At 62.9% G+C, this 27,669-nt stretch overlaps 5 protein-coding genes across 5 annotated transcripts; 1 reads left to right on the forward strand and 4 right to left on the reverse strand.

Moving 5' to 3' along the window:
• The first annotated feature begins 876 nt into the window (after positions 1–876).
• Positions 877–5,810, forward strand: LOC141917396 (gamma-aminobutyric acid type B receptor subunit 1-like). The gene is made up of 10 exons (XM_074810570.1): positions 877–959; positions 1,064–1,214; positions 1,591–1,723; positions 2,301–2,417; positions 2,502–2,609; positions 2,921–3,014; positions 3,256–3,383; positions 3,479–3,607; positions 3,834–3,977; positions 4,128–5,810. The coding sequence occupies exons 3-10, from the start codon at positions 1,625–1,627 to the stop codon at positions 4,377–4,379; spliced, it is 1,071 nt and encodes a 356-aa protein (XP_074666671.1). The 5' UTR covers positions 877–959; positions 1,064–1,214; positions 1,591–1,624; the 3' UTR covers positions 4,380–5,810.
• A 750-nt stretch (positions 5,811–6,560) lies between these two features.
• LOC141917397 (RING finger protein 225-like) lies at positions 6,561–8,130 on the reverse strand. Its single transcript, XM_074810571.1, has 2 exons — positions 7,745–8,130; positions 6,561–7,406 (listed from the first exon to the last, which is right to left on the reverse strand). The coding sequence occupies exons 1-2, from the start codon at positions 7,777–7,779 to the stop codon at positions 6,767–6,769; spliced, it is 675 nt and encodes a 224-aa protein (XP_074666672.1). The 5' UTR covers positions 7,780–8,130; the 3' UTR covers positions 6,561–6,766.
• A 148-nt stretch (positions 8,131–8,278) lies between these two features.
• On the reverse strand, positions 8,279–12,956 carry RPS5 (ribosomal protein S5). The gene is made up of 6 exons (XM_074810572.1): positions 12,813–12,956; positions 10,718–10,823; positions 10,425–10,634; positions 8,733–8,861; positions 8,510–8,608; positions 8,279–8,397 (listed from the first exon to the last, which is right to left on the reverse strand). Exons 2-6 carry the CDS (start codon positions 10,820–10,822, stop codon positions 8,329–8,331), a joined length of 612 nt encoding a protein of 203 aa, XP_074666673.1. The 5' UTR covers position 10,823; positions 12,813–12,956; the 3' UTR covers positions 8,279–8,328.
• Positions 12,957–15,077: 2,121 nt separating this feature from the next.
• On the reverse strand, positions 15,078–19,665 carry LOC141917388 (HLA class II histocompatibility antigen, DM beta chain-like). The gene is given in 8 exon segments (XM_074810559.1): positions 15,078–15,239; positions 15,329–15,364; positions 15,466–15,585; positions 15,682–15,823; positions 15,825–15,887; positions 15,889–15,974; positions 18,146–18,427; positions 19,552–19,665. Coding segments are annotated over 8 exon segments (783 nt in total). The 5' UTR covers positions 19,595–19,665; the 3' UTR covers positions 15,078–15,228.
• Positions 19,666–21,465: 1,800 nt separating this feature from the next.
• Positions 21,466–26,050, reverse strand: LOC141917390 (class II histocompatibility antigen, M alpha chain). The gene is made up of 5 exons (XM_074810562.1): positions 25,957–26,050; positions 23,893–24,153; positions 21,872–22,153; positions 21,670–21,795; positions 21,466–21,537 (listed from the first exon to the last, which is right to left on the reverse strand). The coding sequence occupies exons 1-5, from the start codon at positions 26,048–26,050 to the stop codon at positions 21,533–21,535; spliced, it is 768 nt and encodes a 255-aa protein (XP_074666663.1). The 3' UTR covers positions 21,466–21,532.
• Positions 26,051–27,669: the final 1,619 nt, after the last annotated feature.

A 27,669-nucleotide genomic window follows, 5' to 3' on the forward strand; every position in this document is an offset into this window, starting at 1 on the left:
AATGGCCAGGTCCAGGGGGTGGGGACCAGTGGCAGAAGGTCCAGTTGGAGGCTGGTCACCGGTGGTGCACCCCAGGGGTCAATACTGGGGCCAGTCCTGGTCAACACCTTCAACAATGCTCTGGATGCAGGGCAGAGAGCAGCCTTCAGCCAGTTTGCTGATGACACCAAACTGGGAGGAGTGGCTGAGATGCCAGAGGGTCATGCTGCCACCCAGAAGGACCTCGATAGGTTGGAGAAGTGGGCTGAGAGGAACCTCATGAGATTCAAGAAGGGGAAGTGCTCCAGGGACAACTCCAGGCGCTAGGACAGGCTGGGGGTCAACCAGCTTTGCAGAGAAGGTCCTGGAGGTGCTGGTGGTCACCAAGTTGCCCATGAGTCAGTGACGTGGCCTTGTAAAGGTGGCCAATGGTGTTCTGGGCTGGAGGAGTGGTGGAGCAAGTCGAGGAGGTGATCCTCAGCACTGATGAGATCACCCCTGGAGAGATAGGGCCAGTACTGGGCTCCCCAGTACAAGAGAGCTACTGGAGAGCATCCAGCAAAGGGCCACAAAGCTGATGAAGGGGCTGGAGCGGAGGAAGCTCCAAGTGAGCATCAGGAGCCACTTTTTCAAGGTGCAGGTGACCAAGCAGTGGCAGAAGGTGCTCAGACAGGTGGTGGAGTCTCCATCCTTGGAGACATCCCAATGCCGCATGGACGTGGACGTGGACAATGGGCTCTGGGTGGCCCTGCTTGAGCAGGGGGTTGGACCAGGTGACCCCCAGAGGTCCCTTCTGACCCCCAAGCAGTCTGTGATCCTGTGGGGGTGTCCACAAAGGCTGGAGGTGGGGGGGTGTCGCTCCTCCTTCCCTCCAACCTGACCCGTCTCTGCTGCCCTTGCAGGAGGGGTCTACAAGAAGATCGGCTACTATGACAGCACCAAGGACAACCTGTCCTGGTACAACAACGACAAGTGGATCGGTGAGCAGCGCTGCATGTGGGGTGTGAGCAGGGTGGGGTCCCCGCCACGGGGAAGGGGTGAGAAGACCCCCCCATGCTCCCTAATTGTGCCGTGGGCTCTGCAGGAGGTGCCCCTCCAGCCGACTACACCAAGGTCATCACCACCTTCCGATTCCTGTCCCAGAAGCTCTTCATCTCCGTCTCGGTGCTGGCCTCGTTGGGCATCCTCCTGGCCATCATCTGCCTGGCCTTCAACATCTACAACGGGCACGTCCGGTCAGTGATACCCCCATTTTCCTGGTGTTTGGGGAAATATCGCACTTTTCCTTTCCCATAGCTGCTAAAAAAAACCCCTCAGCAGCATGTGGTTAGCAACACCCAGAAGGAAAAAAAAGGATTATACGCTCCCGTGTCCTCCTACAGAAGGTGACAGCGACAAAACGTTGTTGTTAGTAGATATCGCAGTCGCCTGTCTCACTACGTAGGAGCTTCAGGTGATATCAAGGGTCTGGCTGTAGCACATGGTTTTCTGTTATCTGGCTTCGTGTCCCTGTTTCTCGCGTTGTGTTGGGTTAGTGGAACGTCATACATCACCGATGGCTGAGCACGGTGGCTGGGTGACACCCCGTCTTCTCAACAACCCTCCCCCCAGGTACATCCAGAACTCACAGCCGTACCTGAACAACATGACGGCTGTGGGCTGCACGCTGGCGCTCGCTGCCGTCTTTCCCCTGGGACTTGACGGGTACCACATCGGGCCGGGGCTTTTCCCTTTCGTCTGTCAGGTATGGGGCTGGCCAGGGGTTGCGGAGGTACAGGCGGAGTGGGGACAATCAGAGGATGGGGACAGCCGGGGGGGGTACAGTTGGAGATACAGCCAGGGGATGGGGACAGCCAGAGAAGGAACAGTTGGAGATGCAGCCAGGGGATGGGGAAAGCCGGAGGAGGAACAGTTGAAGGTACAGTCAGGGGATGGAGACAGCTGGAGGAGGAACAGTCAGAGATAAAGCCAGGGGATGGGGACAGCCAGAGGAGGAACAGTTGAAGGTACAGTCAGGGGATGGGGACAGCCGGAGGAGGAAGAGTCAGAGATACAGCCAGGGGATGGGGACAGCCAGAGGAGGGACAGTCGGAGGCACAGTCAGGGGATGGGGACAGCCGGAGGAGGAAGAGTCAGAGATACAGCCAGGGGCTGGGAACAGCCGGAGCGGGTACAGTTGGGAGTAGAGCTGGGAACTTCCAAAGGAGTTGGTCAAGGCAGGTCCATGGGAGGGGGTTACACTCCACGGGGGTGCAGCGGAGGTGAGTACAGCCGGACAGGGAGGTACAACCAGCTCTTCCCAACCCCCATACCCTCCGCAGGCCCGACTGTGGCTCCTGGGGCTGGGGTTCAGCCTGGCCTACGGCAGCATGTTCACCAAGATCTGGTGGGTCCACACCGTCTTCACCAAGAAGGAGGAGAAGAAGGAGAAGAGGAAGGTGAGGGGTGACCCAGTGGGGAGACTGGGGAGGGGGTGTCATGGGGGGGGGTCTCAGTGACGTTGTGTTGTCCCCACACCGCAGACCCTGGAGCCTTGGAAGCTCTATGCCACCGTGGGGCTGCTTGTGGGGCTGGATGTGGTCACGCTGATCATCTGGCAAATCGTGGACCCCCTGCACCGCACCATCGAGGTGGGGCAGTGCTGAGGGGAGGTGATCGTGATGTTGGGGGGATGCTCAGGGTGTTGGGGGGAAGCTGGGGGGGGGAGGGAGGCTCTTGATGTTGGGGGGGATGCTCGTGGTTTGGGGTGCTGCTGGGGGCACAGTCACAGCCTCAGGGTGCTGCTGGGGGGACACTCATGGTGTTGAGGGGGGTGTTATCCTGTCAGGGGGATGCTCACGGCATTGGGGTGCTGCTGGGGGGAGCCCAAGGCAAAGGCTCCCCCCTCACCACCCCCACCCTGTGTCCCCTCACACCCCATCTCCCACCCCGTCACCCCCAGGAATTCACCAAGGAGGAGCCCAAGACAGACACGGACGTCTCCATCCTGCCCCAGCTGGAGCATTGCAGCTCCACCAAGATGAACACGTGGCTCGGTGGGCATGGGGGGGGCTTGGGGGGGCAGGCGGGGGGCTCAGGGCTCAGGACTGGGGGGGGTATGGGCAAATTTTGGGGTACGGGCAGGGTTGAGGACACAGGCACATTGTAGGGAGCCAAGGGGAGACCCAGGCACCCATGGAGCCAGGTTGGGGAGTCCCTGTTTGAACCCCTGTGGTTCCCCCCACCCTAGGTCAGGTGGGGGGGGTCCCTGTTTGACCCCCTGTGGTCCCCCCCCAGGGATATTTTACGGCTTCAAGGGGTTGCTGCTGCTGTTGGGCATCTTCCTGGCGTACGAGACCAAGAGTGTGTCCACGGAGAAGATCAACGACCACCGAGCGGTGGGCATGGCCATCTACAACGTAGCGGTAAGCCGGGGGGGGGCTATTTCTCCACACCCCCCCTCCATCTTCACCCCACAACCCATACGGTGACCCCAAAAACATCCCCTTCCTCCCCACAGGTCCTCTGCCTCATCACGGCGCCCGTCACCATGATCCTCAGCAGCCAACAGGATGCAGCCTTCGCCTTCGCCTCGTTGGCCGTTGTCTTCTCCTCCTACATCACCTTGGTGGTCCTCTTCGTCCCCAAGGTGCCAGTTGGGGAAGGGCTGGGGGGGGTCCGGGTGTTTCTTCTGGGGTGGGGGAGGCACAGTCGTCCTACAGCCGCCCTTGTAGGGTCAAGGTGTTGCCTCTGTAGACGAGGAGGTTTCTTCTCCAGTAGGGTGATGGGAGTTGGCAATGACAGTCGGCAGGGGACAGTCGGGTGCCGGTGTTGCCTTGCGGGGGGACAACTTTGACGAGCGGGGCCCGTTGCAGATGCGGCGCCTCATCACCCGAGGCGAGTGGCAGTCGGAGCAGCAGGACACCATGAAGACGGGTTCATCCACCAACAACAACGAGGAGGAGAAATCCCGACTGTTGGAGAAGGAGAACCGGGAGCTGGAGAAAATCATCGCCGAGGTGGGTTGGGGGTGGGAAACCCCCAAAACGTGGTGGGTTGTAGCTTCAAGGTGTTGCTACCCATGCTACAAGGGGTAGATCACCTTTGGGGAACCAACACCCCAACACCAAACAACCCCCTGCCCCCCCCCCAAATTTGTCACCCGGCAGAAGGAGGAACGTGTCTCAGAGCTCCGCCAGCAGCTCCAGGACCGCCAGCAGCTCCGGTCCCGCCGCCGGTCATCCAACCCCTCCCGTGAGGCTGACAACCATTTCTCGCCGGGGTTAAGCGCCGCCACGGCCCCCCCGGCCCCCTTCTACCAGCCCAACCTCCCCCTGGTCCGTTGCCTGGTCTCGGAACAAGCTGACAAGCTCGGCCGGGGCAACTGCGACGGTAGCCGCGTCCATCTCCTCTATAAGTGACCCTCGGGGGGGCGGGGCTAAGAGCAGAGGGGAGGGGCTATTTGCCGAGGGGTGGGGTCAGTGGGTGGGGCTAGGCAGGGAGGGCAGAGCCTCTTTGCCTTATTATTTTTTTTTTTTAAATATGTCTTTTCATCTTAATCTGAGGGCTCATGGCTCTGGCCAGGTCCCCCCCCTCCCCCTGCAGGGCTCCAGGTGTCACCCACCCTCTGACTGTTGTCAGGTGGAAAACTATGGGGTGGGGGCGGGGGAAGAAGGATGGTTCTTAATTAAGGAGGGGGAGCGGCAGAGTGAGCGAGGGCTGAATTAACATGGAAATCCCCCCCCAAACTCCCCTACAGCCACCCCATCACCCCTACAGTCACCCTGTCACCTCTACAGTCATCCCACCTCCCTCTCCACTCCAGCTGTAGCACACAGTCGGACAGTCCTGCTGACTCGTCCTCCTCCAACCTGTCCCTGCTACATCCCCACGACGTCCCCTCCATCCCCCCGCGCTGTTGCGCACAACTGGAGCTCGGCTCCCAGTGTAGCAAACCACCTCCCTGTTAATCCCCTGTTAACGGTGTTATTGTAGCCCAGTGTTGATACAGGTGACGTGGGGGGACGCAGGCTCAGGCCCGGGGATGGAGGTGGTTGTCTCGCAAGTGGTAATTCCTGTAGTTTAATGTCAGGCTGTAGTGTACAACTGAGTCTAGTTAAGTCTAGTCAGACTGTAGTGCACAACTTGTACGTACAATCAAATCGTATTGCACATCAGGATCGGTTACTGTAATGCACGGTCCGGCTGTAGCCGACGGCTGGTTTGGCATCAGTTGTTGGTACAACCGGATTCAGTTTTTATGCTGTATTGTCCGACTGTAGCTCACACCCGGCTCCAGTGAGCACAGTCGGAGAGTCTGTGGCTGAGGCGTGAGCACAGTCGGAGAGTTTTTATGCTGTCTCGTCCGACTGTAGCTCACACCCAGCTCCGGTGAGGTGTGAGCACAGTTGGAGAGTTTTTATGCTGTCTCGTCCGACTGTAGCTCACACCCAGCTCCGGTGAGGCGTGAGCACAGTTGGAGAGTTTTTATGCTGTCTCGTCCGACTGTAGCTCACACCCAGCTCCGGTGAGGCGTGAGCACAGTCGGAGAGTCTGTGGCTGAGGTATGAGCACAATCGGAGAGTTTTTACGCTGTCTCGTCCGACTGTAGCTCACACCCAGCTCCGGTGAGGCGTGAGCACAGTTGGAGAGTTTTTACGCTGTCTCGTCCGACTGTAGCTCACACCCAGCTCCGGTGAGGCGTGAGCACAGTCAGAGAGTCCGTGGCTGGGACTGTACGTTCAAGCACAGCGTTAGGTCGGGTCCTGGACGCGCAGACTGTTGTATCCGGGGTCTGGTTTCTCATATGTACAGTCGCACTTTAGTGAACAACCGGACCCTGCTTCTTCTCACGTGTCTGGCGTGGTGTTTAAGTGTGAAAGGGGAACTACACCAGACTCCGGCCACCGGACTCGGGTCCCTCCCCAGAGCAGGGGTACCCCGGTACAGCCAGAGAGCTGTTGCCAGCTCACAGTCGTCCCACGGTGGTTGTTTTGGAGCGTCAACACCAAGGAAAGGATCCGGCTGTTGCTGGGTCCAACTGTTCCTGGGTCTGATTGGTCCTGGGACCAACTGCTCTGGGATTGAGTCTGTCCAGCACCGGGTACAACCACCCCAGTTGCTTCAGGGTGGGGGTGTTCACAGCCACACGCACCAGCACAACCCACGTGTCCTTGCTTTGACATTACACACACCCCCCCCACAAAAAACAACCAAACAGGGTGGGGGGGTTACTGCCCCCCCTCCCAGTTGACTGTAGTCCCACGTCCAACCCCCCCCACACCCCCCCCAAAACACACACCAGCACCAAACACCGTCCCCACCCTGTGCCACCGGTACCAGGGACGGCGCTGATAGAGGCGGGGGCTGTGCCAGGCACCGCGGGAGGGTGCAAAGAGCTGGGGGGGGGGCCACAAAATTAGACCCCTAATCACCCCCTGAACCCCCCTATACAGGGAGCCCCGTTCCTGTCCCTCTGCTGGACCAAAATTGGTGATTTACAGCCCAAAAATTTAGGCCTGACTGAGGGAGGGGCAAGTTAGGGGGGTGGGCAGGGGGGAAATCGCCCTTGGGATCAGGGTTGGAAAACAACCAGGACACAGTCGGCATCCAGGAAGATGTTTAATACATGGGAAATGGGGGTGGCCCCCCCCCCCAAAATCTTGACCACGAGTGGGGTTCCCTCCCCCTCGCCCGCCCCCCCCCCCCAGAGTCATGAGGGCACAATCTCAGCCCATGGGGGTGGTCCACGGGCCAGCAAGACAACGTGGGGGTTCACAATGTGGAAAAGGGGGGGGGGGGGGGTGTCTTAAAAGGGGGGCCAGCTCTGCGCCCCCCAGGTGGTGTTTGGCAGCGGCCCCCCCTCCTCATAGGCCGCAGGCTGGATGAAGAAGAGGAAGACTCCGCAGAAGGCCAAGCCCCCTCCCACCATCAAGGCCAAGGTCAAGGCCAATGCTCGGCCCAGAACGCAGCGGCCTGAGAGCTGGGGCTGAGGCTGGTTTTGGGGAGGGGGGGGGTCAGGTCGCCCCAATTCCAGGCTGAGGGTGACGGTGGGGAGCTGGTCGGGGGTTTTGGGGTGTGGGGGGGGGACGTAGAGCAACCCCTTGGGGCGGTTGAAGCGGATGGAGGTGGCGGTGGGGCCGGGGGGGAGGAGAGCCAGGAGATCAGGGGGGGTGGGTAAAGCTGGGGGGCCACGGCGGGGGGGCAGGGCCGTGGGGCGGCGGCAAATGGGGCAGAGCAAAGTGGGGGGGTCGGCAGCGGGGGCCCCCACGGTCACCCTGGCCAAGCATTCGAGGCAGAAGATGTGACCGCACCCCAAAACTTTGGGCACTTTGAAGAGCCGATCGTAAGGGGCGAAGCAGATGACGCAATCCAAAGGGGGGGGCCCCCCGCTATCCAAAGGGGGGCCCCCCCCGGTGTCCCCTGTGTCCCCCACCACGGCGGTGGCCCTGGCAGGCAGAAAGAAACAGTGTTTACCCAACCCACGGCGTGGGGGACGCTGCATTTAGGGGGTACCCTGAACCAAATCACACCCCTCCAACCCACCTTACCCCCCCCACTTGACCATAAGCCCCCCCCCAGAAAAACCAACCCCCCCCTAAAGAAACAAAACCCTCCCAAAAAATAATTTGGGGGGCAGTCTAAACTTCAAGGTGAAAGTACCAGCGCTCACACCCACTCCCCACTCAGCCAGTGCCCCCCTCCTCACCCCAAAACCTGCTGCCCCCCCCACAAATTGGGGAGGGGGGGTGTGACAAGCTCAGCCCCCCACCCCCTTTCCCCTCACCTGCACCCCGAAATGGCAGGTCCCGGCGGTGCCATGCGGCTCCGGGCGCAGCCGGGATCGAGGAGGACGTCGGCTACGGTCACACCCACTGGGTGCCCTGCCCACGGAAGCTTGGAGGGGGTGGGGGGCGGCGGAAAAAACACCCAACTGCCCCCCCCCCCCGCTGCGTTTGGGGAGCACCCCCAAACCCCACACGGGCCTCGGTGGGGGTCGTGGGCTGGTTCCCAGAGCAGATCCTGCTCCCCCCACCACAGATCCAGAGCTGGATCCGTCTCAGCTTTATTTGGATCATTTCTTCCGCCTTCCCCCCCCCACCAACATGGAAAAACTTGGGGGGGGGGGGGGCACAACCACAGGGAAGCACCCCAACTTTTCCCAGGGGTGGGGGAGAAATAAGACAGGTCTGGGGGTGTGGCGGGGGGGACAAGCAGGACATGGGGTAGGGGTGCAGCTCCATCGGGGATCCCCACGCCAAAAAGCAGCCCAAGTGTCCCCCCCCCCCAGCCCCCCAGCACAAAGAGGAGCGAGGCGGGGGACAGAGAAGAAGTGAATTTTATTTTTGGGGGGGTGACAACGGTGGCTTTTTAACGGTTGGACTTGGCCACACGTTCCAGCTCGTCCTTCTTCTTGATGGCGTAGGAGTTGGAAGAGCCCTGGGGAGGAGGGAAGGGGGGGGGTGAGATGGGTGTAAATTAATTTGGGGGGGGGGGGGGTGTTGTGTGTCCCCAGCTTTTGAGAGGTGACAGTTCTACCCCCCCTTCTTACCTTGGCAGCGTTGATGAGTTCGTCGGCCAAGCACTCAGCGATGGTTTTGATGTTCCGGAAAGCGGCTTCGCGAGCGCCGGTGCACAACAGCCAAATGGCCTGGGAAAAAGTGGGGAAAAAAATTTAAAAAAGAAATAAAAAAAAGGGACAGAAAAAGGACATTAGGGATGTGGGAACAAAGGGGTGGCACCCCCCGGGGGTTCGGGGTGAAGGAGGGAGGTACCTGGTTGACGCGGCGCAGGGGGGACACGTCCACGGCCTGACGGCGGACGGTGCCGGCGCGGCCGATGCGGGTCGAGTCCTCGCGGGGTCCTGAGTTGATGATGGCGTTAACCAGGACTTGCAGGGGGTTCTGGGGGAGGAGAAGAAAAAAAGGGGGGGGGAAAATCAGGCCTCCCTGTGCTCAAAGACAGCCTAAAAAACCTGCCCAGCACAAAAAAAGACCCAAAACCATCCCCTCTGTGACCTAAAAAACCTCCCCAGTGACCAAAAACAACGCCCTGGTGACCCAAAAAAAAAAAAAATATCTCCAGCACCCAAAACCACCCCCTTGGTGCCCAAAAATCTCACCAGCAGCCAAACCCACCCAAATCCATCCCCTTGGTGCTCAAAAAACCCCACCAGAGCACCCAAAATCACCCGCTTGGTGCCCAAAATCATCCCCCTGGTGCCCAAAAAACCTCCCTAGCACCCAAACCCACCCCCTTGCTGCCCAAAAGCCCCTCTCCAACACCCAAAACCACCCCCTTGGTGCCCCAAAACCACCCCCTTGCTGCCCAAAATACCTCCCCAGCACCCAAAACCACTCCCCTGGTGCCCAAAAATCCTTTCCCAGCACCCAAAACCACCCAAATCCATCTCCCTGATGCTCCAAAACCCCTCCCTAGCACCCAAACCCACCCCCCCTTGGTGCCCAAAGCCCTCCCTAGCACCCAAAACCACCCGCTTGGTGCCACAAAACCACCCCCTTGGTGCCCAAAAACCCCTCCCTAGCACCCAAAACCATCCCCCTGGTGCCCAAAAATCCTTCCCCAGCACCCAAAACCACCCCCTTGGTGCCCAAAAACCCCCGCCCAGCACCCAAAACCACCCCCTTGGTGCCCAAAAACCCCTCCCCAGCACCCAAAACCACCCCCTTGGTGCCCCAGAACACCCAAACCCACCCCCTTGGTGCCCAAAAATACCTCCCCAGCACACAAAAACACTCCCTTGGTGCCCCAAAACACCCAAACCCACCCCCCTGGCGCCCAAAAATCCCTCCCCAGCACCCAAACCCACCCCCTTGGTGCCCCAAAACACCCAAAACCCACCCCCTTGGTGCCCAAAAATCCTTTCCCAGCACCCAAAACCACCCCCTTCGTGCCCCAAAACACCCAAACCCACCCCCCTGGTGCCCAAAAACCCCTCCCTAGCACCCAAAAACACCCCCTTGGTGCCCCAAAACACCCAAAACCCACCCCCTTCGTGCCCAAAAATCCTTCCCCAGCACCCAAAACTACCCCCTTGGTGCCTCAAAACCACCCCCCTGGTGCCCAAAAAATGTCCACAGCACCCAAAACCACCCCCCTGGTGCCCAAAAACCCCTCCCCAGCACCCAAAACCACCCCCTTGGTGCCCCAAAACCACCCCCCTGGTGCCCAAAACCCCCTCCCCAGCACCCAAAACCACCCCCTTGGTGCCCAAAAACCCCTCCCCAGCACCCAAAACCACCCCCTTGGTGCCCCAGAACACCCAAACCCACCCCCTTGGTGCCCAAAAATACCTCCTCAGCACCAAAACCACCCCCTTGGTGCCCCAAAACACCCAAACCCACCCCCCGGCGCCCAAAAATCCCTCCCCAGCACCCAAGCCCACCCCCTTGGTGCCCAAAACCCCCTCTCCAACACCCAAACTCCCTCTCCAGACCCCTCCTGACCTCCCCGGTGAGCAGATGGATGATCTCGAAGGCGTGCTTAACGATGCGCACGGTCATTAATTTCTTGCCGTTGTTGCGGCCGTGCATCATCATGGAATTGGTGAGTCTCTCCACGATGGGACACTGAGCTTTGCGGAAGCGCTTGGCCGCGTAGCGCCCGGCGCTGTGGGGCAGGTACTTGGCGTATTTTTCCTTCACGGCGATATAATCCTGGTGGGGTACAACGTCAGACACCTCCCGTCAGCGGGAGAAATAGGGGAACCACCCCCCCCCCCCCCAAAAAAAAATAATACCTGGAGGGAAATATCGTTTATTTGCACGTCGTCGGTGCTCCATTTGCCGAAGAGTTTGATGTCGGGGGTCTCGGTGACGGCGGGCGCCGTCTCCCAGTCGGTCATGCTGTGGGGAGAGCGGGGTGGGGGTCAGCAGAGACAATTGTCCCCCCCAAACCTCAAATTTGGGGGGTTTAGATGAAATCCTTTGAATTAAAAAGAAAAAAAAATGAAGCGCCTACAGCTCCCAGTGACGTTAAACACTTTTCCCAGTATAAACTGGGAAGGCTCTGGGTAGCACCCAGACACCCTAAAACCTGCGTGAGGTGTTCAAGCACCCACAGGGGGGTGTCTATGCAAAAAAAGGGGGGTCCCTCAAGCTCTCAGAGGGGACAAAGTGGCCCAGGGGTGTCCTCAAGCCCTTGAGGGGGGGATGTGACAACAGGGCTGTGGATGTGTCCCAGTGGTGTGTTGGTGACTTGAGTTGTCCCCCCTGAATTTGGGTCAGGAGAGACATTTGTCCCCCACAAACCTCAAATTCGGGGGGTTTAGATCAAATCATTTGAATTAAAAAGAAAAAAAATGAAGCACTTACAGCTCCCAGTGACGTTAAACACCTTTCCCAGTATAAACTGGGAAGGCTCTGGGTAGCACCCAGACACCCTAAAACCTCCGTGGGGTGCTGAAGCACCCACAGCGGGGTGTCTATGCAAAAAAAGGGGGGGTCCCTCAAGCTCCCATCTCCCCTGAATTCCAGTCAGGAAAGACATTTGTCCCCCCCAGACCTCAAATTCAGGGGGTTTAGATCAAATCATTTGAATTAAAAAGGAAAAAAATGAAGCGCCTACAGCTCCCAGTGAGGTTAAACACCTTTCCCAGTATAAACTGGAAGGCTCTGGGTAGCACCCAGACACCCTAAAACCTGCGTGAGGTGTTCAAGCACCCACAGGGGGGTGTCTATGCAAAAAAAGGGGGGGTCCCTCAAGCTCCCAGAGGGGACAAAGTGGCCCAGGGGTGTCCCCCAGGGCCCTTGGCGGGGGGGGGGGGGGGGGGGGAATGTGACAACAGGGGTGTCCCCCCAGTTGTGTGTTGGTGACTCCAGTCCCCCCCCAGTCGAGATGGTGCGTGGCAGAGTGTGGAGCGAGGGTGATGCGACTCAAGGTTGTGTGACCCCCGCAACGGGGTGTCCCCGAAAATGAGGGACCCCCAAGAAGGTCTGGTATGGGGGGGGGGGGGGTGTTACGGTGTACGGGAGGAACAGGGTTGGTGCTGCGACAATCACACGGTCGCGGTGTTACTGGGGAGCGCAAAGACTGGCTGTGTGGGGGTGAGGGAAACCCCGACCTCCCAGACACCCCACAGCCCCCCCCCCACAGCCGAGGGACACCCCAAACTCCCTCCAAACCGCCCCCCCACTCCAACAGCCCAGGACGCCTCCACACTCCTCCAAGACACCCCCTTTCCAGCTCATTCCTATGGCAGGAAGCCCCCCCTCAAGCCCCTCTACCCCCCAAAAAGGAACAGCCATACCCTTCCCCCTCAAGAGCCCCCCAACTCCCACCTCAGGGTCCCCCCCCTCAGCCTGAGCCCCCGCAACTCCCACCTCAGGCCCATCCCCACTCCTACCTCAAGGACCCCTCCCAAGGCTGAAGTCCCCCAACTCCCATTGACCTCAGCCCCCCACCTCCCACCTCGAGGCCTCCCCAACAGATCTCAGCCCCCCAACTCCCACCTCGAGGCCTCTCCCACAGGCCTGAATCCCCCAATTCCCACCTCGAGGCCTCCCCCACAGGCCGGAACCCCCCCAATTCCCACCTCGAGGCCTCCCCAACAGACCTCAGGCCCCCAATTCCTACCTCGAGGCCTCCCCCACAGGCCTGACCCCCCCCCCCCCACCAATTCCCACCTCGAGGCCTCTCCCACAGGCCTGAACCCCCCAATTTCCACCTCGGGGCCTCCCCCACGGGCCTGAGCCCCACAACTCCAACTTCGGGGCCCCCTCCACCCACAGGCCTGAGGCCCAAGAACCCTGACAGCCCCCACACACCCCCCACGGCCCCTCCCGAGCCCCAGCCGCCCTCCAGGCCCGCGGAACCCCCGGACGCGCCGCACTCACATGGCGGCACCGGCGGCTCCAGGCAAGAAAAAGGGCCCTGACGGGGTCTCCCGGCCTCTTATTCAGGGGCGGGCGCGGACTTCTACTGCGCATGCGCAAACACCCTGCGCGACCCCGCACTTCCGCCCGTCCGCCCTCACCGCGCCCCTGGCAGTGCCATTTGCGCATGCGCAAGTGGAAGGGCCCGCCCCTACGTGCAGCGCAAGCGCGGAGGGCGCTGGTGAAGCCAGAGCGGCCATGACTGTTAAGGGCGCCTGCCCAAACGCCGCCATGTGAGGGGGGGTAGTTCCCTATAGTGGGGCAGAGACACGCGTGGGGGGGACACGGTGGGGTCAGAGAGTCCCAAGGGGGCACGGGGGGGGGGAACGGGCTCTCATGGGTGGACAGGGAAGGGGAGGAGACCCCAGATTGACGAGGCTACCCCCCACTCACCAATCACGGCTCGCAGCGCGCGTGACGTCACCGGGTGCCAGGCAGATCCCGGCCCCGCGGGAGTGCGAGAAACGAAACCGAAAGGGCCGGAGGCGGCAGCGGGGAGGGGGGGGGGGGAGGCGAACACACGACCCCCACCTTGTGTCCCCTCAGCCCGGGGACCCCCCACAGCCCCAGACCCCTCCCACGGCCCCGGTCTTGTCCCCCTCTCCTTGGGGACACCCCGGGACCCCGTTGTCCTGCTCCCCCCCGGGGTGGGGGGGGACCCCCGGGCGTCTGGGGCCCCACGGCTCTGCCCCCCCGAGAGGTTTTGGGTGAAAAAGCCAGGAAAGCGGTAAAATAACCCCAGCAAGTGCGGGCACCCCCCCCACTGGGCTTGTGGCAAGTGTCCCTTGAGCCCAGTGTCCCCTGTGCCCAGTGTCCCTCTTGCCCGGTGTCCCTTGTACTCAGTGTCCCCTGTGCCCGGTGTCCCCTGTGCTCAGTGTCCCCTGTGCCCAGTGTCCCTCTTGCCCGGTGTCCCTTGTACTCAGTGTCCCCTGTGCCCGGTGTCCCCTGTGCCCGGTGTCCCCTGTGCCCAGTGTCCCCTGTCCCTGGTGTCCCCTGTGTCCAGTGTCACTTGTGCCCAGCACTGCCTGTACCTGGTGTCCCTAATGTCCAGTGTCCCTCATGCCCGGTGTCCCCTGTACCTGGTGTCCCTCAAGCCCGGTGTCCTTTGTGCCTGATGTCCCCTGTGCCCAGTGTCCCTGTACCTAGTGTCACTTGTGCCTGGCACTGCCCGTGCCCAGTGTCCCTTGAGCCCAGTGTCCCCTGTGCCCGGTGTCCCTTGTGCCCGCTGTCCCCTGTGCCCAGTGTCCCCTGTGCCCGGTGTCCCTTATGCCCAGTGTCCCTTGTGCCTGATGTCCCCTGTGCTCAGTGTCCCTCTTGCCTGGTGTCCCTTGTACCCGCTGTCCCCTGTGTCCGGTGTCACTTGTGCCCAGCACTGCCTGTACCTGGTGTCCCTAATGTCCAGTGTCCCTCGTGCCTGGTGTCCCTTGTGCCCAGTGTCCCCTGTACCTGGTGTCCCTCATGCCCAGTGTCCTTTGTGCCTGATGTCCCCTGTGCCCAGTGTCCCTCTTGCCCGGTGTCCCTGTACCTGGTGTCACTTCTGCCTGGCACTGCCCGTGCCCAGTGTCCCTCTTGCCCAGTGTCCCCTGTACCTGGTGTCCCTCATGCCCAGTGCCACTTGTGTCCCTTGTGCCTGATGTTCCTCATCCCTGGCACTGCCTGTGCCCAGTGTCCCTCTTGCCCGGTGTCCCTTGAGCCCAGTGTCCCTTGAGCCCAGTGTCCCCTGTGCCCAGTGTCCCTCTTGCCCGGTGTCCCTTGTACTCAGTGTCCCCTGTCCCTGATGTCCCCTGTGCTCAGTGTCCCCTGTCCCTGGTGTCCCCTGTGTCCAGTGTCACTTGTGCCCAGCACTGCCTGTACCTGGTGTCCCTAATGTCCAGTGTCCCTCATGCCCGGTGTGCCCTGTACCCGGTGTCCCTCATGCCCGGTGTCCTTTGTGCCTGATGTCCCCTGTGCCCAGTGTCCCCTGTACCTGGTGTCCCTCGTGCCCAGTGCCACTTGTGTCCCTTGTGCCTGATGTTCCTCATCCCTGGCACTGCCTGTGCCCAGTGTCCCTCTTGCCCGGTGTCCCTTGTGCCCGGTGTCCCCTGTGCCTAATGTCCCTCATTCCTGATGTCCCTCGTTCCCAACGTCCCTCGTTCCCGATGTCCCTCGTGCCCAGCCCCGCTGGTGCACACCCCCCCCCCGCAGCCCTTCCCCTCCGCGGTGTCACTTGTGCCAAACCCCCCCCCGTCACCTCGAGGCCACCCTGGACCATCTTTATTATCAGCACCACGACGACGTTCGTCACCCCCAGGGTGACAGTGACAGCAGCGGCAGGACGAGGAGGGGGAGGACACGCGGGGACACCATCTGGGCCGGGAAATCACCGTCCTGGGGGTCCTCAGATGCTGCCTGGAGGGGGGGGGGGGGGGGACACACACACATGGAGTGGCAGAAGGGGTGACACGCCCCTTGGGGACAGGGGCTGGTTGTGCCGTTACCTGCGGGGTAGTTGTTTCCGGGGAGGGGGGTGTAACCTACAAGAGGGTGTAAAAGGGGGTGAGGAGGGTCCGTGTCACCCCTGTGTCCCCCTGTGCCCCCCCCATTGTCCCTGTGTCCCCCCCCCGCAGTGGCTCACCCGATGCCGGTGGCCTGGCCCGATAGCGGTAGACGCCAACGCTGAAGAAACCGAGCCCCAAGGCCATCACCACGGTGGCCATGGCCACCTTCAAGGTCAACCCTGGGGACAAACCGGGACCTGCGGGGACACAGGAGGTGACATCACGACGACCCAGGAAGGTTATGGCGGGGGGGGGGGGGGGGGGGTGTTGGTGTGTCCCCCCCAACCCCTCACCCCAATCCTCCAGCAGGGGCTGGGCCAAGCTGACGTGTTGCACGGAGCAGGTGAAGGTGTCCCCAGGCCTCGGGGTCACTGTCAAGGTCACCCGCGTCTGGTAGGTCCAGTCACCGCTGGGGATGGCGGAAATTGGGGGGGGGGGGGGTGTCCCCGGGTCCCACCACATCCCCGTTGTGCAGCCAGAGGACGGTGACCTCGGGGGGGGTAGAAGCCCCAGACGTGGCAGGTGAGGAGGACGGGCCCCCCCGCGGCGGCCGGGCGGGAGGGGACGATGCGGGCGTGGGGGGGGGCTGGCACGAGGGGGAAAAAAAAAAAAAAGGGGGGGGGGTGTCAGTGTTGGGGTGAGCCCCTGCCCCGCTCCTCTGCCGCCGCACCCTGAGGTGTGGTACCGCCCCGTGGGCCCCCCCGTGGTGCTTTGGGAAAGATGGGGGTGTTGGTCCGTGCAACGAGCCCTCGTGAAACATCCCCCCGTGAAACATCCCCCCGTGCAACGACCCCTCGTGCAACAACCCCCTGTGCAACAAACCCCCATGAAACATCCCCCTGTGAAACAACCCCTCGTGCAACAACCCCCCGTGCAACAACCCCTCGTGCAACAACCCCCTGTGAAACAAACCCCCATGAAACATCCCCCTGTGAAACATCCCCCCATGAAACATCCCCCCGTGCAACGACCCCCCCCGTGCAACGACCCCTCGTGCAACAACCCCCTGTGCAACGACCCCCCATGAAACATCCCCCTGTGAAACAACCCCTCGTGCAACAACCCCTGTGAAACATCCCCCCGTGCAATGACCCCCCGTGCAACACCCCCCTGTGAAATGTCCCCCTGTGAAAAAAACCCTCGTGCAACAACCCCTCGTGCAACATCCCCCTATGAAACAACCCCCCGTGCAACAACCCCCTGTGAAACATCCCCCCATGCAACATCCCCCCGTGCAACGTCCTCCCATGCAATGACCCCCCCGTGAAACAACCCCCCGTGAAATGTCCCCCCGTGCAACACGCCACACAATGCCCCGTGTGACGTCCCCGTGCGACGTGCGCTGCAGCACCCCTGTGCAAAGCCCCGTGCGATGCTCAGTGCCATGTCCCCGTGCAATGTGTGACGCAATGGCCCCGTGCAAAGCCTTGTGCAATGTGCGATGGCCCCATGCAAGGCCCCAAGCAACGTTCCCGTGCAACGTGCAATGCAACACCCCACGCAACATGCCTGCAGCATCCCCGTGCAACGTGCAATGTAACATCCCCGTGCAACGCCGCGTGCAACACCCCGTGCGATATGTGATGCAACGGCCCCGTGCAAAGCCCCGTGCAACGCTCCTGCACCATCCCCGTGCAATGTGTGATGCAATGGCCCCGTGCAAAGCCTCGTGCAACATCCCCGTGCAACATCCTCATGCTCTCTGTGATGCAAAAGCCCCATGCAATGCCTCGTGCAACACTTCTGCCCCATGCCTGTGCAACGTGCAATGCAAGAGCCCCGTGCAAAGCCTTGTGCAACGCTTCTGCCCCATCCCCGTGCGATACGTGATGCAACGGCCCCGTGCAAAGCCCCGTGCAACGCTCCTGCCCCATCCCCGTGTGATATGTGATGCAACATCCCTGTGCAACATCCTCATGCGATACATGATGCAACAGCCTCGTGCAAAGCCCCGTGCAACGCTCCTGCCCCATCCCCGTGCGATATGTGACACAACAGCCCCGTGCAAAGCCCCGTGGAACATCGCCGTGCAACATCCTCATGCGATACATGATGCAACAGCCTCGTGCAAAGCCCCGTGCAACGCTCCTGCCCCATCCCCGTGTGATATATGATGCAACGGCCCCGTGCAACACCCCATGCAACATCCCCATGCAACATCCTCACGCTCTCTGTGATGCAACAGCCCCGTGCAAAGCTCCTGCCCCATCCCTGTGCAACGTGCAAAGCAACAGCCCCGTGCAAAGCCTCGTGCAACGCTTCTGCCCCATCCCCGTGTGATACGTGATGCAACGGCCCCGTGCAACATCCCCGTGCAACATCCTCATGCAATACATGATGCAACAGCCCCGTGCAACGCTCCTGCCCCATCCCCGTGCAACGTGCGATGCAACAGCCCCGTGCAAAGCCTCGTGCAACGCTCCTGCCCCATCCCCATGCAACGTGCAATGCAACAGTCCCGTGCAAAGCCTCCTGCAACGCTCCTACCCCATCCCTGTGCGATATGTGATGCAACAGCCCCGTGCAAAGCCCCGTGCAACACTCCTGCCCCATCCCCGTGCAACGTGCAATGCAACGGCCCCGTGCAAATCCTCGTGCAACGCTCCTGCCCCATCCCCGTGCGATAGGTGACTCAACGGCCCCACGCAACGCTCAACCCAACATCCCCCCCACCCCGCGCCGCCCCGTGCAACCACCCCCCTGTGCAACACCCCCCCGTGCAACCACCCCCCCGTGCAAGGCACCGCGGGGTCTCACTCCGCCTCAGCGCCGCGGCCGCCCAGACGCGGGGGGTCAGGTCGCGGCAGAGGCGGCGTCGGGCTTCGGCGCGTTGGGTCCAGGCGCTGCCGTTGTTGAGGCCGGTGGCCACCGCCGCGGCCACTTGGGCCAGCAGCCCCCCGTCACAGGGGACGAAGCGGCGGCCGGGGGGGTCGTAGCAAACCAGCGGGTTCTTGTTGAAGAGGATGGTGAAGTCGAAGGCCAGCGCCGAGCCGTTGGCCGCCAGCGGGCACCAGCTGGCCACGTGCACCAGGAAGGCGCCTGCGGGGGGCCGGGGGGGGACACACAGACGGGGAGCGCCCCCATTTGTGGCCGTCTGGGCCCCCCCAGCCCCCCCCATCTTCCCGCTGTCCCCCCCCCCGCCGTGTTCTTCTCACGCTTGACCCCAACTTGAGTCAAAATCCAAAAGTGTCTCGGGGTCCCCATGGGGTCACCCCAACAGTGGGGCTGAGCCCCCCCAAATTGTCCCCACAGCATCACTCCCAGCCATGAGGTGAGGCCCCCCCCAAACCATTCCTGGGGTCCCAAAGGGCAGAGCCCCCCCAAATCATTCCCGGGGTCCAACAGGGCTGAGCCCCCCCAAATCATCCCCGGGGTCCCGCAGGGCTGAGCCCCCCCAAACTGCCCTTGGGGTCCCACAGGGCAGAGCCCCCCCAGACTGTCCCCAAGGTTCTGCAGGACTGAGCCCCCCCAAACCACCCCCGGGGTCCCACAGGATTGAGCCCCCCCAAACCATCCCCGGGGTCCCACAGGGCTGAGCCCCCCCAAACTATCCCTGGGTTCCCACAGGGCTGAGCCCCCCCAAACTATCCCCGGGGTCCCACAGAGCTGAGCCCCCCCAAACCACCCCCGGGGTCCCGCAGGGCTGAGCCCCCCCAAACCACCCCCGGGGTCCTACAGAGCTGAGCCCCCCCAAATCACCCCCGGGGTCCCACAGAGCTGAGCCCCCCCAAACCACCCCTGGGGTCCCACAGAGCTGAGCCCCCCCAAACCACCCCCGGGGTCCCACAGGATTGAGCCCCCCCAAACCACCCTGGGGTCCCACAAAGCTGAGCCCCCCCAAACCATCCCCGGGGTCCCACAAAGCTGAGCCCCCCCCAAACCACCCCCGGGGTCCCACAGGATTGAGCCCCCCCAAACCATCCCCAGGGTCCCACAAAGCTGAGCCCCCCCAAACCACCCCCGGGGTCCCACAGAGCTGAGCCCCCCCAAACCACCGCTGGGCTCCCCCAGGATTAAGCCCCCCCCCCCATCCCTGGGGTCCTGCAGGACTGAGCCCCCCCAACCCCACCCTCAGGCTCCCACAGGGTGAAAACCCCCCCAACTCCCCCCCAGGGTCCCCAATCGACCCCCCCCGACCCCCCCCCATCATCCACGGCCCCCACCTGCCCCCGGAGCCCCCAGGGCCAGACCCAGCAGCACCAACATGGTGGGGTGGGGCTGGGGGTGTCCAGCCGCGCTCTGTCCCTTGTGTCTGTGTGTGCCCCCCCCCCACAACCACCCGCCTGCACCCCACACCCCACTCGGGGCGGGGGGGGGGACACACACACACATCGGGCACCCAATGGGCTCCGGCAACCAGACGGGCGTCACCGGTTGCCGGAGCAGGAGGCCCCGGTGGCCGCCACCAGCGGGACATAGCGGCGGTGGCCGATGTCACCTCGGTTTGTCCCCACACACCCCCCCCTTTCCCCCCCCCCCCAACTGGTCCAGGCTGGGGGTACCCCAGTGGTCCGTATCCCCCCCCCCCCAACACCGTAGCGTTAACCACTCCCCCCTCCCAGTAACCCCTCTGTGTCCAAACTGGGAGCACTGGGAGCTCCGCCCCCCACCCCCCCCCCCGCCCCGGTGTGAGGGTCACCCCCCCAACCCTGAGGACAACAAATGTCTTGATTGGGGGGGGACGGACACCCCCAAATACCGCCCCCCCCCCCCCAGGCAGGGATGGGACCTGAAGAGGACGGGGAAGTCGAAGGCCAGCGCCGAGCCGTTGGCGGGGGGGGGGGTCACACACACGTGGGGGGACGTGGCACCTCTGGGGGTGTCTGTCTGTCCCTGCACCCCCATTTGTGGCCGTCTGCCCCCCCCCCTAGTCCCCTCCATCTTCTTGCTGTCCCCCCCCCTTGACTCAAACCCCAAAAGTGTCTCGGGGTTCCCACGGGGTCACCCCAACGGCGGGGCTGAGCCCCCCCAAACTGTCCCCACGGGGTCACCCCAACGGCGGGGCTGAGCCCCCCCAAATTATCCCCACGGGGTCACCCCAAGGGTGGGGCTGAGCCCCCCCGAATTGTCCCCACGGGGTCACCCCAACGGCGGGGCTGAGCCCCCCCAAACTGTCCCCACGGGGTCACCCCAACAGTGGGGCTGAGCCCCCCCGAATTGTCCCCACGGGGTCACCCCAACAGCGGGGCTGAGCCCCCCCAAATTATCCCCACGGGGTCACCCCAACGGTGGGGCTGAGCCCCCCCAAACTGTCCCCACGGGGTCACCCCAACAGCGGGGCTGAGCCCCCCCGAATTGTCCCCACGGGGTCACCCCAACGGCGGGGCTGAGCCCCCCCAAACTGTCCCCATGGGGTCACCCCAACGGCGGGGCTGAGCCCCCCCAAACTGTCCCCACGGGGTCACCCCAACAGTGCGGCTGAGCCCCCCCAAACTGTCCCCACGGCGTCACCAGAAACCTTGAGGTGAGCCCCCCCCAAAACTGAGCCCCCCCAAACCATCCCCAGGGTCCCACAGGCCTGAGCGCCCCCCCCAAACCATCCTCACGGGGTCACCAGAAGCCACGAGCCCCCCCCCCCCCCCCCCCCCCAAACCAGGAAGGCGCCTCCGGGGCGGGACAGACGTGGGGGTGCATGGAGGGGGGGGGTGTCCCCCAAAACCCGCTGCACCCCCATGCGTGTGTGTGTGTGTCCTACCTGTCCCCCGGCAGCTCAGCACCAGCCCCAGCACCCCCAGCACCCCCATTTCTGGGCACAGGCCGGCTCCTTCCTCCTCCTCCTCCCCCCCCCAAAAAAAAACCCACCCTGGGGGTGGTGCTTCGGGGGGGTGCAACCTGGCTGAACCCCAATATTAGCCAGCGGAGAAGCCACCCCTGTGTGTCCCCCCCCCCCCCATCGCACCCTTTAGCAGTGGGAAAACTGAGGCACGTCCCTGCGGAACAACTTTTTTTTTTGGGGGGGGGGGGGGGGGGGGCGGATACGTGACGCAGCTCAACCCCAATATTAGACAGCGGAGAAGCCACCGCCGCGGCGCTGGGTGGGGGGGGGGGGACGACACACACAGACGAGGACACGGGGCGCAGCCGCCAACGAGGGGTTTAATTGCTCCACTCCTGCACCGAGCTGCGCCGGCCTCTGCGCCGCGCTCAACCTAAGGGGGGGGACACACACAAAAGAGGGGATTTGGTGACGCCTCCCCCCCCCCCCCAACCACGCGCCCCCACCCCATAATTTTTGGGGTGTCCCGTCCCCCCCCCCCCCCCCCGCCGTGTCCGGGCCGTACCGTGTGTGCTCCGTCGCGCCGCCCAGCACATGGCGGCGCCGAGAAGCGCCAAGAGGACGCCCAAGGCCATGGCGGCGCCGCACAGCGCCGTCTCCAGCACCTCGTCGGGGTCGGGGTTTTGGGGGACTAAAAAAGGGGGGTGGGGGGTCACAACCAGCCCCGGTGTGTCCCCCCAGTGTCCCCTCAGTGTCCCCGCGCTCACCCCAGTAGGTGATGATGGAGGAGTTGTTGGCTTCTTGGGTGACGACGCAAGCGTAGACGTCACCGGCGTTGGGTGTCACCGGCAGGTAGGAGAAGCGGACGAAGGCCAAGTCGGCCGTGGGGGTGTAGTGGGTGTGGGTGACATCTCGGGTGACGGGGACACCGTCCACCTGCCACGCGATCTCCACCGCCGGCGGGAAGATGTTGCTCACCATACACACCAGGGTGGTGGGTTCACCCAACGCCGGCGGTGGCACCGGGAAGATGTCGGCCACCGGGATGCCTGCGGGGGGTTGGGAAGGGACGAGGTGGGGCGGGATGATGGGGAGGGGGGGGGGGGAAGGGACCTTGGAAGTCACCTGGGCCACAAGCGGGGCCACCTCCAACCAGATCACCAGATCTGGTTGCCCAAAGTTGCGTCCGTAATATCATAGAAGGGTTTGGGTTGGAAGAGACCTTGGAAGGTCAACTAGGTCATGAGTTGGGCCACCTCCAACCACATCTGGTTGCCCAAAGCCCCATCCATGGCATCTCGGAAGGGTTTGGGGTTGGAAGGGACCTTGGAAGGTCAACTAGGCCATGAGTGGGGCCACCATCAACCAGATCTGGTTGCCCAACGTTGCGTCCGTAATATCATAGAAGGGTTGGGGTTGGAAGAGACCTTGGTTGGTCAACTAGGTCATGAGTTGGGCCACCTCCAACCACATCTGGTTGCCCAAAGCCCCGTCTATGGCATCTCAGAAGGGTTTGGAGTTGGAAAAGACCTTGGAAGGTCACCTGGGCCACAAGCGGGGCCACCTCCAACCAGATCTGGTTGCCCAAAGTTGCGTCCGTAATATCATAGAAGGGTTTGGGTTGGAAGAGACCTTGGAAGGTCAACTAGGTCATGAGTTGGGCTACCTCCAACCAGATCTGGTTGCCCAAAGCCCCATCCATGGCATGTCAGAAGGGTGTGGGGTTGGAAGGGACCTTGGAACGTCAACTAGGCCATGAGTGGGGCCACCATCAACCAGATCTGGTTGCCCAAAGCTGCATCCATAATATCATAGAAGGGTTTGGGTTGGAAGAGCCCTTGGAAGGTCACCTGGGCCATGAGTAGGGCCATCTCCAAGCAGATCTGGTTGCCCAAAGACCCGTCTGTGGCATCTCAGAAGGGTTTGGGCTTGGAAGGGACCTTAGAAGGTCAACGAGGTCATGAGTGGGGCCACCTCCAACCAGATCTGGTTGCCCAAAGCCCTGTCCAACCTGACCTTGAATGGCCCCAGAGCGGGTGGGACTGAGGGTGCCCTCAGCCAGGCTGGGTCTTTGGTTGCCACCACCCACCCAATTCCTCACCCACCAACTCCAACTGGGAGAGGAGCTTGTGGGGCACCACATCAAAGGGATGATGGTGGCACATGTCACTGATGATCTGGAGCCGTACTGGTCCCAGTATGGACCCCTGGAGCCACCAGTTGCCACTGGTCTCCATCCAGACATGGAGCCATCGACCACGACTCTTTGGTGGCCACCACCCACCCAATTCCTGATCCACCAACTCCAACTGGGAGAGGAGGTTGGGAGGCACCACGTCAAAAGGACAATGGTGGCACATGTCACTGGCAATCTGGAGCCGTACTGGTCCCAGTATGGACCCCTGAGGGCCACCAGTTGCCACTGGTCTCCATCCAGACATGGAGCCATTGACCACGACTCTTTGGTTGCCACCACCCACCCAATTCCTCACCCACCAACTCCAACTGGGAGAGGAGCTTGTGGGGCACCACATCAAAGGGATGATGGTGGCACATGTCACTGATGATCTGGAGCCATACTGGTCCCAGTATGGACCCCTGAGGGCCACCAGTTGCCACTGGTCTCCATCCAGACATGGAGCCATTGACCACGGACTCTTTGGTGGCCACCACCCACCCAATTCCTGATCCCCCAACTCCAACTGGGAGAGGAGGATGTTGGGGACCACGTCAATGGTGGCCGCTGGCGAGCAGAGCCGGTGGCCACGCCAGCCCCACCTTCACCTACCCTTGGCCTCGGGCAGGAGGCCGGTGGCCACGTTCGTGATGGCCCGGCGCAGGTTCTGGCAGAACGTGGCGTCACGGAGGAGCTGGTCGGGGGGTTCCAGGGCCGGGGGCCACGGGGGGAAGTCGGGCAGCCGCGGGGTCCAGCGGGCGCCGGGGAAGTCGAACCAGAAGAGCTGGTCGTTGTCGAAGGTCAAGGTCAGCCCCAGCGAGGGCATGTCCGGCTGGCAGAAGAGCACCTCGGCCAGAGCGTGCGCCGGCGGCTCTGCGGGCAGGGCAGGGTGAGGGCAGGGGTGCGGGCAGGGAGGGGGTGCGGGCAGGGGTGCAGGCAGGAGGGGGTAAGGGCAGGGGTGCAGGCAAGAGGACAGGCAGGGAGGGGGTAAGGGCAGGGTAAGGGTGGGAGGGGGTAAGGGCAAGGTGAGGGCAGGGGTGCAGGCAGGGAGGGGTTAAGGGCAGGGTAAGGGCAGGAGGGGGTAAGGGCAGGGGTGCAGGCAGGAGTACAGGCAGGGAGGGGGTAAGGGCAGGGTTAAGGGCAGGAGGGGGGTAAGGGTGGGGGTGCAGGCAGGGAGTGGGTGCAGGCAGGAGGGTGCCTGGCACTGTCATGGAGAGAGTGCAGGCAGGGGGTGCAGGCAGGAGGGGGTAAGGGCAGGGGTGCAGGCAGGGTTGCGGACGGGGGGGTGCAGGAGAGGGTAAGGGCAGGGGGTACAGGCAGGGGTGCAGGCAGGAGGGGGTGCAGGCAGGGGTACAGGAAGGGGTGCAGGCAGGGGTACGGGCAGGGGTGCAGGCAGCGGTACGGGCAGGGGTGCAGGCAGGAGGGGGTGCAGGCAGGGGTACAGGCAGGGGTACGGTCAGGGGTGCAGGCAGGCGTATGGGCAGGAGGGGTGCAGGCAGGGGGTGAAGGCAGGAGGGGGTACAGGCAGGGGTACGGGCAGGGGTGCGGGCAGGGGTGCGGGCAGGGGGGGTGAAGGCAGGGGTACAGGAAGGGGTGCAGGCAGGGGTACGGGCAAGGGGTGAAGGCAGGAGGGGGTGCAGGCAGGGGTGCGGGCAGGGGTACAGGCAGGCCCCTGCCTGCACGGTGGGCAGGGGTCGAAGGCTGCGTGGGCACACGCTCACCGTGCGAGGACACGGGCGTGACGCAGGCGTGTGCCCCAGTGCACGACCCCCCCGGCACTAGTGAACCCCCCCACAACCCCCCACACTACTGCAGCCCCTTGCACTACTGCACCCCCCCACAACCCCCCTTGCACTCCCCTTGCACTACTGCACCCCCCTTGCACTTCTGCACCCCCACCCTACCCACAACCCTTTTGCACGAGCGCACAACCCCCCCTTGCACTAGTGAACCCCCCCACAACCCCTTGCACTACTGCACCCCCCACCCCACCCACAACCCCCCTTGCACCCCCCTTGCACTCCTGCACCCCCCTTGCACTAGTGAATCCCCCCGCAACCCCTCGCACCATTGCACCCCCCTTGCACTAGTGCACCCCCCACCCCACCCACAACCCCCTTGCACTCCCCTTGCACTATTGCACCCCCCTTGCACTACTGCACCCCCACCCTACCCACAACCCCTTTGTACAAGCGCACAACCCCCCCTTGCACTAGTGAACACCCCACCCCACCCCCAACCCCCCTTGCACCCCCCTTGCACTACTGCACCCCACACACCCCCTTGTGCTCCCCTTGCACCATTGCACCCTCCCTTGCACTACTGCACCCCCCTTGCACTAGTGCACCTCCCCTTGCACTATTGCACCCCCCACCCCACCCACAACCCCCCCTTGCACCCCCTTTGCACTATTGCACCCCCCACCCCACCCACAATCCCCCTTACACCCCCCTTGCACTAGTGCACACCCCCCCACAAACCCCCCCTTGCACTCCTGCACCCCCCTTGCACTAGTGCACCTCCCCTTGCACTATTGCACACCCCCCCAACCCCCCCTTGCACTATTGCACCCCCCTTGCACTCCTGCACCCCCCACCCCACCCACAACCCCCCCTTGCACTCGCCCCCCCCCCCCGCACACGTGTCCCCGCCCCCCCCCGCCCCCTGACCTCGTACCGTGGGTGCCGGCGGCGCCCAGCGCCCCCCACAGGCTCCCCCACAGGACCCCCCACAGCGCCGCCAGCCCCCCGCTGCCTCCCGCCGCACCCATCGCTGCCTCCGGCACCCACTGGGTGCTGCCGGGTGCGGACCCGGCCCGGCCGCGGCGCCAATGGCGGGGCCCGGCCCCCCCCCGTCACGCGTTGCTGGGGAGAAGGGCCCCGCGCGGCGCCCGGACCCGGCGGGGCCTAATTACGGGCGCTGGTTAATTAGGGGAGGAGGATGAGCGCCCCCCCCCCCCGTGTGTGTGTGTGTGTGTGTGTGTGTGTGTGTGTGTGTGTGTGTGTGTGTCTGTGTGTGTGTGTCTGTGTGTGTGTGTGTGTGTGTGTCTGTGTGTCTGTGTCTGTGTGTGTGTCTGTGTCTGTGTCTGTGTGTCTGTGTCTGTGTGTGTGTGTGTCTGTGTGTGTGTGTGTGTGTCTGTGTGTGTGTGTGTGTGTGTCTGTGTGTGTGTGTGTGTGTGTGTGTGTGTCTGTGTGTGTGTGTGTGTGTGTGTCTGTGTGTGTGTGTCTGTGTCTGTGTGTGTGTGTGTCTGTGTGTGTGTGTGTGTGTCTGTGTGTGTGTGTGTGTGTGTGTGTGTGTCTGTGTGTGTGTGTGTGTGTCTGTGTGTGTGTCTGTGTGTGTGTGTGTCTGTGTGTGTGTGTGTCTGTGTGTGTGTCTGTGTGTGTGTCTGTGTGTGTGTGTGTCTGTGTGTCTGTGTGTGTGTGTGTGTGTCTGTGTGTGTGTGTGCGCGTCTGTGTGTGTGTGTGTGTGTGTCTGTGTGTCTGTGTGTGTGTGTGTCTGTGTCTGTGTGTGTGTGTCTGTGTGTGTGTCTGTGTGTGTCTGTGTGTGTGTGTGTGTGTCTGTGTGTGTGTGTGTCTGTGTGTGCATCTGTGTGTCTGTGTGTGTCTGTGTGTGTGTCTGTGTGTGTGTGTGTGTGTCTGTGTGTGTGTGTGTGTGTGTGTGTCTGTGTGTGTGTGTGTGTGTGTGTGTCTGTGTCCCACGTCCACGCGGGGTGTTGCTGCTGGGGGGGGGGGGAGGCACGACGTGGCGGCCACTGCACCCGCTGCACCCGCCCCACTGCACTCACTGCACCCACCCCACTGCACCGACCCCACTGCACCCGCTGCACCTGCTGCACCCATCCCACTGCACCCACTGCACCTGCTGCACTCACTGCATCCACTGCACCCACCCCACTGCACCCATGGCATCCACTGCACCCGCTGCACGCGCTTCATCTTGCACTGAACCCGCTGCACCCACTGCATGCACGGCACTTGATGCATGCGCTGCCCCCACTGCATCTTGCACTGCACCCACTGCCCCCACTGCATCTTGCACCGCACTCACTGCACCCACTGCACACACTGCATCTGCTGCACCCACTGCACGCACTGGGCTTGCTGCAGGCACAGTATCTGCTGCACACACTGCATCTTGCGCTGCACTCGCTGCGCTTACTGCGTGTGCTTCACTTCGCCACACGCACTGCACCCACTGCATCCGCTGCACGTGCTGGGCTTGCTGCACGCGCTGCATCTGCTGCACGCGCTGCATCTGCTGCACGCACTGCATCTTGCACTGCGCTCGCTGCATGCGCTTCCCTTTGCCGCATGCGCTGCATCTGCTGCATGCGCTGCACTTCGCTGCACGCACTGCACCCCCTGCACCCACTGCCTGTGCTGCGCCCAC

Source organism: Strix aluco, chromosome 37 (genome assembly GCF_031877795.1).
Source record: "Strix aluco isolate bStrAlu1 chromosome 37, bStrAlu1.hap1, whole genome shotgun sequence".
Lineage (NCBI taxonomy): Eukaryota > Metazoa > Chordata > Aves > Strigiformes > Strigidae > Strix > Strix aluco.

Bases quoted from the DNA above. Each gene is read 5' to 3' on its own strand.
- LOC141917396 (XM_074810570.1), top strand. From the start codon at position 1,625: ATGACGGCTGTGGGCTGCACGCTGGCGCTCGCTGCCGTCTTTCCCCTG. The intron at 2,418-2,501 runs GTGAGGGGTGAC...CCCACACCGCAG, and splicing joins AGAAGAAGGAGAAGAGGAAG to ACCCTGGAGCCTTGGAAGCT. The intron at 2,610-2,920 runs GTGGGGCAGTGC...CGTCACCCCCAG, and splicing joins CCCTGCACCGCACCATCGAG to GAATTCACCAAGGAGGAGCC.
- LOC141917397 (XM_074810571.1), bottom strand. From the start codon at position 7,779: ATGGCACCGCCGGGACCTGCCATTTCGGGGTGCAG. The intron at 7,407-7,744 runs GTGAGGGGAAAG...TCTGCCTGCCAG, and splicing joins CCTGCCATTTCGGGGTGCAG to GGCCACCGCCGTGGTGGGGG.
- RPS5 (XM_074810572.1), bottom strand. From the start codon at position 10,822: ATGACCGACTGGGAGACGGCGCCCGCCGTCACCGAGACCCCCGACATC. The intron at 10,635-10,717 runs GTATTATTTTTT...GTACCCCACCAG, and splicing joins TAAACGATATTTCCCTCCAG to GATTATATCGCCGTGAAGGA. The intron at 8,862-10,424 runs GTCAGGAGGGGT...CTCCTCCCCCAG, and splicing joins TCCATCTGCTCACCGGGGAG to AACCCCCTGCAAGTCCTGGT.
- LOC141917390 (XM_074810562.1), bottom strand. From the start codon at position 26,050: ATGGGTGCGGCGGGAGGCAGCGGGGGGCTGGCGGCGCTGTGGGGGGTC. The intron at 22,154-23,892 runs GTAGGTGAAGGT...AACCCCCCGCAG, and splicing joins CCTCCTGCCCGAGGCCAAGG to GCATCCCGGTGGCCGACATC. The intron at 21,796-21,871 runs GTGAGCGCGGGG...CCCCTTTTTTAG, and splicing joins CTCCATCATCACCTACTGGG to TCCCCCAAAACCCCGACCCC.